This window comes from Equus quagga, chromosome 8 (assembly GCF_021613505.1).
Source record: "Equus quagga isolate Etosha38 chromosome 8, UCLA_HA_Equagga_1.0, whole genome shotgun sequence".
Lineage (NCBI taxonomy): Eukaryota > Metazoa > Chordata > Mammalia > Perissodactyla > Equidae > Equus > Equus quagga.
This window is the reverse complement of record NC_060274.1, coordinates 107,769,438-107,780,195: the sequence shown is the minus strand read 5'-3', so window position 1 is coordinate 107,780,195 and position 10,758 is coordinate 107,769,438. Positions and strand designations below refer to the sequence as shown.

The 10,758-nt window shown below is 55.1% G+C and overlaps 1 protein-coding gene across 1 annotated transcript in view; it reads right to left on the bottom strand.

The window, feature by feature from the left end:
• Nucleotides 1-2,252: 2,252 nt before the first annotated feature.
• Nucleotides 2,253-10,758, bottom strand: part of SND1 (staphylococcal nuclease and tudor domain containing 1) — a 402,639-nt gene continuing 394,133 nt past the window's right edge. The window contains exons 19-24 of the mRNA XM_046669618.1: nucleotides 8,735-8,858; nucleotides 7,772-7,841; nucleotides 6,601-6,714; nucleotides 4,797-5,000; nucleotides 2,976-3,020; nucleotides 2,253-2,867 (exon numbers count right to left, since the gene is read on the bottom strand). Coding sequence (XP_046525574.1) covers nucleotides 2,802-2,867; nucleotides 2,976-3,020; nucleotides 4,797-5,000; nucleotides 6,601-6,714; nucleotides 7,772-7,841; nucleotides 8,735-8,858 — 623 coding nt within the window. The 3' untranslated portion in view covers nucleotides 2,253-2,801. The remainder of the gene's footprint in view (nucleotides 2,868-2,975; nucleotides 3,021-4,796; nucleotides 5,001-6,600; nucleotides 6,715-7,771; nucleotides 7,842-8,734; nucleotides 8,859-10,758) is intronic.

Here is a 10,758-nt window from a genome sequence, read left to right as displayed (position 1 = left end):
AGCTCGGTCTGAACCTACGTTTGGTGGAGGGTGCTCGAGAGATTTTGCTGTTCAACTGGAGAAGTGGAGAGGGAAGCGGAGCCTATCATCCTGATACCAAGAAGCATGTTTTCTAACTCCAGTGGGCGAGGGACGTTTGGAGAGGGCTTTTGGTGCTACTTGTCCAAGTGTTGATGCTGAATGGCCTCGATTATGGATAAAAAGACAACATGCCAATGCACCTGCACACCCTGAGCGCCTCCCTAAATTCTGCACCATAGGCACCTGGCTTGCCTCACCCTAGTCCCAGCCCTGCCCAGGACAGACCTCAGGAACTCAAGAGACGTGGTGGAGAGAGGAACACCGAGAGCGAGTGGCAGCAGTAACTTCTGGCCTGATGAATGTTCTGACCCTTGTCTAAACCAGCCTTGGAACAGAAAGAAAGTACAAAGTGGGAAGGTTCAGGCATCATTTCAGTTGGAAAACCATGGAGGGTTTATCCTTGGGCGCAGATGTAACCAAGGCAACTGTTAAGACAGTGAGATGATTTCAGACCCTTTTACAAAAGAGTGGGCTGGCATCTTGCCCCTCTGTCAATTGTGCTCATGGTGAATACACACCGACCTACCTCCTGGCCCTACCAGGAGGTAGAGAAATGGGTGAGACAGGCATTCTCTTCTCCATGTCTTGCCTCCATGATGGATAAAAATAAAATGAGGGCCCCTGGTGAGAGCAGGCTTGGCTGCTGGGGGCAGGACAGCCTTGCCAGGAGTGGGCATGGATGGAGAGATTCACACCAATTCATCATCTACACTCCTGCTGACTTCTGCGCCCCAGAAGGGGATATATGTAGTCACGGGAAACAGTGTACTGGACCAGAAAGGGTATGATGTTAGAAGCATAAGCACTTGTCCTGACCAGCCCAGAGGGACAGCAGGCAGGGGTCCTGGAGAGGAGGAGGGGTCGTGGTGGCTTCCAGGGCTGCACTGACTCAATGTTTCTCCCACTCACCCCTCCTTGGTTCTCCTCTCTCTCTCCTCTCCCCTTAACCAGAGTGCACCCCGAGTACAGGAAGCATACATCTTTCTGCCTAGAGACAGGAGTCCTAGGTGGGACCCTGGGCCTGAACAAGTGGGTGTGGGAGCAGAATTGCCAGCAGCCAGAATTTTCTGAGGCCCAGGACCTCCTGTTTAGGAATGAGAGCTGGCCAGCTCTCTGACTGACTTCCCCCAAGATCAGAGGACCAATCTTACATGGCAGCTGGGAGCACTACCTAAGATCAGAATGCAAGGTGGAAAGTGGGGCTGCCAGGAAGATGTGCCACCATGTTTCACCAGAGCACGTGACTGGGACGGACAGGGCCACATGGATGAGGGCGTGGGGGGAAGGGAGAACAGGTAGATCCCCTGGACACAGTGGATGCGGGGAGTGGTGACCTCCCCAGCACTCACACACCGTTCTCTCCCTGGCATTCCCTGAGCAAGACAGGCTCCTCACTGCACACCGCGGTGGCCGCTCTCAGGTCTCCCTCCTCCCTTGGGGGCTAGGAGTAGCCTGAGGTGTCTGAGCTCTGTGGCCAGCTCTACCTTGAGGGCTTGGGGGACACCTTGTCAAGTCAAACAGAGCAAGAGCTAACCTGAAGAGACAGGCTTCTCCTTGGTTAGCGGCCCCGACCCCTCTCGGAGCATCCCTGTCCTCCAGCTCCACTCTCCAATGAACACACACCGTGGAGGGAGGTGGGCAGGCAGCAGGGGCCCTCGTTCTTAACCCATGTTGTGCCAGCCTGTCTGGTGTTAGCCTCTACTCCAGCCACAGCAGCAAGAAGGAAATCACTTCACGTCCCTCAACGAGTCCCCTCTCGCCCCCTGTTGGGGCTCTGGCAGGACGTGGCAAAGGACAGGTCCAGCAACTTCCTGCCTGGGCCTGGCGAGATGGAGCCCGGCCCTCCATAGGTGGACAGTCCTGGGCACTGCTGGCCGAGCTGCTCTAAATCTCTAAGGTCCTTGAGGGGTCCAGACTGTGAGACTGTGAGTCAGAAGAGGTGTCCAGCCTTCTGCATGATGGCCGTGGTACCAGTGATGCCCACCAGGCCCCAGGAGATGCTAGCAACTCTGAAGAACTGATCTGCTTTCCGACTGGGTCTGTTTCTGGGGGGAGTGGCCAGGCATGTGGATGACCACCCGGGGCCAGGGGGCCATTCAAGTGCCCGGGTCTCCTCTTGACTGGGGCTGCTGAGATCCCAGGCTCTGGACTCCACCATGACCAACACGGGCTGCAGACAGCAGGTACTATTTTATTGGGCCTCAAAAGCTTTAAATACAGAACGGGGAAGGGCTGGCAAGGGGGCAGATGTGGACACGCTGGCATTTGAGAACGGACGTATCAGAGAAATCACATAATCAACAGCTGGGCAGAGAGCTGGGAAGAAGGGCAGTCTGGGGTTGAAGTGGGGTGCCAGCTGGCAGCTGGCCTTGAGTGCTAGGATCACATCCTCCATTAGGACAAAGTCTTTCATGTTTCTTCCTGATTTGAGGACAATTTTTAAAAAACCACAAAACCCCAAATAAAAACACAAAATCAGCTGGGAGAGACTGTGGATGGCAGTTCCCGTCATCTCAGAAGACAATGGCCTGCCCTTTGAAAGTTTCGGGCTCCCCCCACCCCCCGAGCCTCGATGCTGCCCTACAAGACATTTCCATACGCTGAAGCAAAGCTGGACCCAATCTACACCCCTGATCTGGGGTCTGGAGCTGAGAACGCCCTCCCGGCGGCAGAAGAGGTACTGGCGTGAGCTGTGCTGGGGGCCAGACCCGATTCCCTCCTTAGCGGCTGTAGCCAAACTCATCTGCATCATCAGCTCTGAAGTCTCCGTAGCGCCACAGGTTCAGCTGTGAGAAAACAGAAAGTGGCTGGTCAAGGAGGTGGGGTCCACAGGAACCTGGAGGGCCAGGCCCCCTCTCCCAGCACCCTCTGGGCCTCCCGAGGCAAAAACTCACCCTGGCGCTCTTGGCTGACTCCTGGGCGTTCAGGTATTCTGTGATCTGGAGGGACAAGCGAAGAAAGGGAGTGGTCAAGATGGGGGTATTCACAACCGAGCAGCCAGAGTGACCCTGCAGAACGCCCAGGTCAGGTCCACGTCACTCAATGGATCCCCAGCTCCCTCAGAGTAAAATCCAAGCACACAGCCACACTGTGTCTCCTTGCTGTTTCTCGACTCCTTGCTGGCTGTTCCACCTGCCTGACATGCACTTCCCCCTCACGCCCACATGGCTACCTATCCTGCCCCTTCAAGTCTTTGACAAAGTATCACCTTCTTAATCAGGCCTCACGTGACCCCATGTAAAACTATAACCACCTCGTCCCACACACTCCTGATTCCCTCTTCCCTTTTCCCATCGCACTCATCTTCTAATATTCTGTTTCACTGACTTAATATATTTATTTTTATTGTTCATCTTCTCATGCTTGACTGTCAGCTCAATGTTGTCTCTTGTTCACTGAGATATGTAGGCCCTCAATAAATGTTTGCTGAAAGAATGAATGAATACATGCTAAGTGTTTATCTCAGATGCTGGGCAAAGGAATTTTCTAGACACTGGAGACATTATGGGTAGCTTTATATGGGGAAACTAAGACTTCTACTCTACAGGGAAACTTTAACTAATTCCTAGGAGTAATCTCAGGAACCTGCGGGCCTCCAGGGGGAGGAGTAGGGCCAGGCCTCTCCTGTCCATAGGAGACACACTAGCAATTCACACTGGGGTCTTGTTCCAAATGAATGATCAACTTGCATACCCAGTGCCACAGATCCACAAACCTCCAACTCGTTATGTGGGGAGAGAGGAAAGGCAAGAGAGGGCTAGGAGAAGAGGAAGCAATGGGCAGTGAAGAGAGAGAAGACTGGTTTCAGCACTGACACTCCCATCCGTCCTCTCAGAAGGAGTGTGTGCAGAGCCAGGCACTGCCACCGCCCTCTAACCCCTTCCTGCCTCGAGGCGGTGGTGCTACAGAAGGGCACGAACTTCCCACCAGCCTGTCCCTCGAGGCTGCTGTGTGAGGGGCCTCAGCTGTGGCCTGCTGAGAGACTGGGATGAGCACAGAGCTGAGCCGGAGAGGCCTGATCCTAATGATCAATAACTGAACAGTGCAAGGCGGCTTCCCAGGTGTCAGCCCGATCCTCACGGTCCATCCTGAGAAGCAGCACGGCCCGCAGTGCTCTCCGTGTTTCATGAACAGGAGACTCAGGCACCGAAAGGCTGACATCGGGGGCAGACATGTCATGAGCAGAGGAGGCAGGACTTAGGCTCAGCTCCAAGCCATGGGGGCTATTCAAACAGGCTGGAGGGTGCTGTGGCACAGTCCCTTTGGGCCCCTTGACTGCCTCCTGGATGCCTCTGGCTCCAAGTGGCACTGTGTGCTAGGAGCTGGTTATGGACTTGGAAGTTGTATGGCAGAGAGAAGGAAGTGAGAACGGGAGACAGAGCAGGACAGGCTGTGACCCTCTCTGTGCCACCCCTGGCAAAGCTCCAGCCTGTCACCTGAGGGTGCACGCAAAGGGAAACTTTCCGCTCTACTTTGCAGCTGTATTCTCAGCCAAACCCGCAGCCAATTAATTTAGGATGTAATTAGCTTTTTTTTTTTTTAAACCCCAACAAACCCAAATCCATTATCCTTCCCCAGCAGGAGCAGGAGGACGGGGGTTCCCTGCTCCCTCACTGGCTCTTGGTGCAGTCCCCAGCCTCCCTCTGCACCAGTGGTGGTGGGGGAGATGCTAGGGGCCTTTCCCCCAGCAGGTGGCCTGCCTCCACATCACGTACCACTTTCTGGAACTGTTTCTCCTTGCGCACCTCCACCATGACCAGTCCCTCCTTCACCAAGCCCAGCCCCACGTCCCCTTTGGAATCGGCAAACTGCAGGGTGACGTGCGGGCAGCCAGCGCTCAGGTGTTCCACGTTGAGCAGGCACTGAGTGTTCTGAATATCCCGTACCACGCTGTCCACGGCGTCTGTTCGAGCATCCTCCTGGAGCAGGGACACACCCAGGTCAGTGGGAGAGGTAAACACAAGCGAAATATGGGCACGTGGTCCCCAGGTCCTGTTTGTGGACATCCAAGACAGCCTGCCCAGGTGTCGGCAGCTCATTCCCCACTCAGATCCTAGTGTGGGACGAAACAGGCTCTGGAGACTAGTGCCCCTCTCCCTTTCGGTCCTTCCCCTCCCCGCCAGGCCTATCTGCATATCATCCCACCCCTTCTCCCCTACCCTGTACTCCCACCCACCTACCCTGTGTCTCTGAAGAAAAGAGGCCTTTTTTCCATCCGAAACAAATCCTCCACTTGCTGCCCTGGCCCCCCATCATCTCCTATGCAGGGCCTTCCTCCAGCACAGAGACCCCTCACAATCCCTATTTCAGCCTTCACTATCATCTCAGGCTCTCTTCATGCTCCTGTCTCCCCACCCCGAGGGACTGCCCCTTGACCTATATTATCAACATCTTCTCCTGTTGTTTCTCTTCTGCCCTCCAGCAAGTTTCATGAAAAGGCAGAAAATTTTCAATGGTGCTGATTTCTACCCTCCCATTTGCTCCTCAGCTCCCTGCATCTGGCAGCAGCTTCAGGCATGCTGGTTCAGACTGCTCTCGCGTTGAGCACCAAGGCCCTCCTCCATGCTGAAAGCCAGGGGCGCCCCCTCAGCCTCAGCCTGCTTGGTCTCCTGGGGGCGCTGGACACAGCAGGCCAGCTCTCCTCTCTCCTCCTCCTCTCTGGAGGCACACTCTGCCTCAGGCTCTGCTTCCACAGGTTGGGGGAATGCCGGCACTTCCTCCCCATCCCATCCTCCACATACTCACCCTAGTACACTCCCAAGGTTTCAACTCCTCGAATCCATGACTCTAGGTCTTATCTTGCTTTCCAAACTGAACACTAAAAGGCCACCTGGAGCTCCCGCAGCCCTAATCTGCCCCTTCTCGTTCCCTCTGTCTTGGCCAACAGCAACATATCCACGCATGAGAAACCCAGAGCCACCTTAGATTCCACCTCTCCCACACCCGCACCCATCTGACTGCTCTAAAACTGGCCCTTTCTCTCCAGCTCCCACTATATGGCCCAGATTTGGCTGTCACTGTGACTAGCCTGGACTTTCAATTGCAATTGTCTCCCAACCATTCCTTCCAGTCTCTGACGATGCCACCAGAAGTAACTTTCAAAAACAGATTTGATCGCGTCCCATCTCTGCTGAAAATCCTGCCACAGCTGCTCCCACCTACAATGCAAACAACAAACTCCTCGCCAGGGCAGACAAAGCCCCGATCCCCAGGCCCTGACTGACTTGCCCTTCTCATCTCCTGCCACTGCCTGCAAGGTCCCTGTCGCCTGACTGTGGGGGACTAGTCTTTGCCCAAACGTGCCCTGGTCTACACATTTCTCAAGAACTAGCTCAGATGCTCTAATGCCATCTCCTTTGTGGCACCTTTCCTCAACTTCCTCAGTCACTCCCATCCCGAGTCCTGTGACGAACAGACCATTCATCCCTGTTTCCATCTTCTCCCGTCAGCCTGTGAGGCTGCAGCAGTGGCTGAGTGTCACTGGACAGTCCCCTTTGGAAGGAAGATATGTAGACTCACGTCTTGGGGCACCTGGATGAAGGCGAAGGCATACTCTGTGGCTTGAGCTGGCAGCACACGAGTGCTGAAGGCAGGTGGCAGGGTACCCAGGCGGGTGGATGGCAGGATCTCTCTCTGCAGAGGACACACCAGGCCAACAACATCACATACTTGATGCCCCCTTGCTCTCAGAGGACAACTCCCTGTGGCCAGGCCTCTGGAAATTTCAACTCAGGGCTCTCCCCACTCGCCCATGCCTCGGTTCCACTGAGCCACGTGCACAGGCTTGCCTAGTCAGCCAATCCTTGGGAGAACATGCCCGGTTGGCCCCTGCAGTAGGTAGGTAGCTGTGACACACACCCTCTCACCCTGGGCCTGGGGTTGGCACACCTCGTGGCTCCTACTAAAATACGCAATTTGATAACTGGACTCTAATTGCTGTTTCCAGTTCTTTCCAATGCCTTTCCTCTGTGACATGGGTTCCCTGATGACTTTCCCACAGGCCAAGGGGTGCTCCAGCTGGAAGAGCACACCAAGATGAGGGTCCTGGCAAGAGCTCTTCCTTTGTGTATTCCTGACCCTCAAAACTAGGCCTTGAGGAGCATGGATAACCACCACCACACTTCCGGGGCGGCATAGTTCTGAACGACGACAACTTTCTCTCCTTCTTGCTGCCATGCCCAGGGAATCTCCCAGGAATTGTTGACAGCCTCCCAGGCCCAGCCCAAGGGGCTTTTCTCCCAAGGGTATCAGTCACTCTGCCGCCTTGTGACTGACTCTTCCCAGCAAGCCTTGGTCTTGGAGCTGCTAGGGATCAGCACACAAGCACCCAGTCAAGCGTGAGGACCAGAAGCTGCAGGGTGTAGAGGGCCCGCCATGCGGCCACTCTTCAGAGAGGCTGGGCAGAAGAAGAGGAACCATGGGCGTGGGTGGGCACTCACCCTTGGGGCCTGGACGGGAGACCTCTCAGTGCTCACAGGCCTCTGACCAGAGACGCCAGTTTTGCCTGGTTCCTCGGGGCTACTGGCTTGTTACGTGCTCACCATTCTGTCAGTAAGGGAGTCCTGAACTCTGAGAACCTTTGAGAGGTCAGATGAACTTGGCCTGGGGGCTCCTGTGTGGAATGGCCCCTGGCAGCCACGCGTGGCCCCTCCCTTGCCTACTTGCCCACCCTCTGGTCCCCCACACTCACGTTGCCGTAGTCAATGTAGAAGACGTGGACTTTGGCAGGAGACTCGACTTTCTCTACTCGGGCGCGGTACCTGCAATGGCATCAAGGGCAGAGCTCAAGGGACAGCTCTGAGGAGTCTGGTCTCCCTGGAGCCTTAGCAATGGCAGGGCAGGAGGTACAGTATTTCCCTGCCCAGGGCTCAGAGTGAGCACCCATTGGGTGTCACAGAGGGCAGTTCTCAGACTCCACCAAGGGCCAGGCTCAGGGTGCTGCGGTCACCATCTAATGGAATCAGAGCACAGCTGGGAGCAGGGGGAGGGAGAAAGGAGCATGTGGAGCAGATTAATGTGTCCTTGGGGCATAAAGCAACAAGACTAATGACTAGATTGATGTCTGCTGTTTAAACCCAGCACACTAAACAGCAGCTGTAATTAGCCGGCAGATCTGTCTGGGAGGCCGCAGCAGGGAACATATCCAAGTCACTTCGTCACCCTCGGAAGGCCATGGGTCCTATCCTTGGTAGATCAGACATAAGTGACCTTCCTGCAGCCTGTGAGTGCTGCTGCTCATGTCCCAGACAGCAGGGTGGAGGGTCGGGCAGCTGGTCTGGGGTCACTGAGGACCAGCCTTCGCCGTCATCCACTGTGACATCATTTTTCCTGTGTAGAGTGTGGGGTGTGTCAGAGAGCTCCAGCCAGCCAGGGCTCCCCCACGGAGTTTCCCAGGAGAGAGAAGGAGGGACACCACTTCTGGACTTGGGAGGCTGGCTGCACTGCAGGAGAATCATGGCCAAAGCGCAGATGGGCTGTGGGCAATGAAGACGGCCACCCTGGAGAGCTGGCCAAGGTCAATGACAACAACCAGTGGAAACCAAGCTGCTAAGGCAAATGCCTAAAGTCTAGTTGGTAGCTCTGCAGGCCTGTGCCCTGAGGACTATTGCTCCTGCTTAATACTCTTTGCCCTGCTCAGATCCAAGTGGCTCACCATTCTCCATCTACAAATTTGGCAATGCAGAATTCTCCCCGGCGGGGGGCGTAGGAGCCCTCGACAGGAGGGTGGCTGGCGATGTCATTTCGCATGTTCTCCATCAGCTTCTCCAGCTGGGTGCCTGCCGGGGAAGATGGAGTGAGACCTGGGTTCCACGTTCTTTGGAGCTGCGTCTCTGAATGGGGTTGGGAAGGCAGACGACCCTGGGGAGGGGGCAGGACGTGGAATTCTGTAGGGAGCCTGCAGCACTGGCTCACTCCTATCCCACAGCAAAGTTCTCTTTGGTCCCTGCTAAAGAAGTTTCATGCTGTCTACCTTCAAAAGTGGGATGGTGACCTGCTGACACTTCAGGCACACACAGTCTTCCAATCTCAGCTCTCCAATCTACTGGCCATAGCTGTGGAAGCCCTTGGGAATGTTCCTGGGCTTTGGTTGAGGAGGTGGAGAAAGTGAGTGGACATGGAGCAAGCTGAGGCCAACCAGCCTCTTGCAAGGGGGAGCTGTCCAGCCCAGACCCATTCCTACAAGGGCCAGCTCTAGCCTGGGCCACAGAGGTGGTGACTGACAGCAGCCATCCTTGCAATGTCTCCCAAGGCACAAGCAGAGACGAAGGATGGGTCCCCCACCACCTTGGATAAGCAAAGGGCCTCAGAATCCAAGCAATGAAAGATGGGGAGCAATTCTGGGAGCAGGGCCCAGTCTCAGTATATTCAAACTTGGCCACTCTGGCTCTAGTCCCCCTGTGAGATACGTGCCGAACTTAACTTCTGGTGCTGCCAGGCTGGGGTTCTACGTTCCCCTCTCAACTCAGGGACCTCTTCAATGGGAGGGAGGGGGTCTCCTTCCCTGCCTTGTCATTCTCGAATCACTCTGACCTTGAGTCATCAGTCCCTCCTGCTTGTCCACTGTTTTTCACCAGATCTGGCAACACCCAAGGTCTTCTCAGGTTCCCTCCCTGGCTCCTTCCTGCTACAGTCCCCACTCCCACTCTGCTGAGCATCAGTCCCCAGTGGCTTCTCTTTTACATCCCTCCTGGCCCTGACTGTAGCTCAGCATCAGACCTGTTGTGTCCCCTTTGCTCTCTGAGGTGAGGGTGGCTGGGTGTGTGTGGTGTAGGTGTGGGAGTCCTCTCTCCGTCCTCAGGGCCCAAGGCCACACTGTAACAGGTGCCTAACACACGTTGGCTATTGGTACACTTGTCACAGTTGGCCTTATAAGCTCCTTGTCTGGGTTTATGTTTCTGCCACTACACTGTGAGCTCCTTCAGGGCACAGACCGTAGCTCACTCAGTTGGTTACGCTCACAGGCCTAGTAGAAGCCCTGATGCATGCAGGGTGCTTAACAACTCAACTGTATTGAAGACCAACTCTGCATATGCCCTTGAGGACGCATGTCCACTCTCCGGCCTCTGCATGGGCCACCGTCCCAGCATTCATGGGACTCGGTTTCAGAACAGGGACTTCTAGGAAGCAGCTGCCCTTGCCCCTGCTCAGTGGTAAACCCTCTATAATTCTCCTGAGAGCGTTCCTTGTCCACAGACTAAACTTTCAGGGACTAAGGAGTAGCCTCTACATAGATAAGTTCCTCCTATACTTGATCTATTTTTATTTTTTATTTTTTTGCTCAAAGGCAACAGAAGCAGACTTTGCCTCCTGCAAACAGGCAAAGCCCTCTGGGAGGTCCTTACACAGAGCCTGGCTGGTCATTTACAGCCAGTGGTAATGTTTTCATCAGATCTGACCCGAAGGCAAGCTTTAATTAAGAGAAGGGAGGCAGGGTGAGAGGATGTCCCCAAGAGGGGGTGAAAGGTTTCAGAGGGGGGTGGCTGTGCATGCTGAGGTTTACTTTCCTGGAGCCACCTGAGGGCAGGGTTTTCTCTAGAGCCCACCACAACTCTCCAGGTGGCATGCCACAAAGCACCTCACTCCCTTCTCCTCCTATATTCAAAGAATACATGGTTTCCCCCTTAGTTCTCTCTTGCCTTATTTTCTGCCTTGGCTACCACTCACTGCATCGTTCCG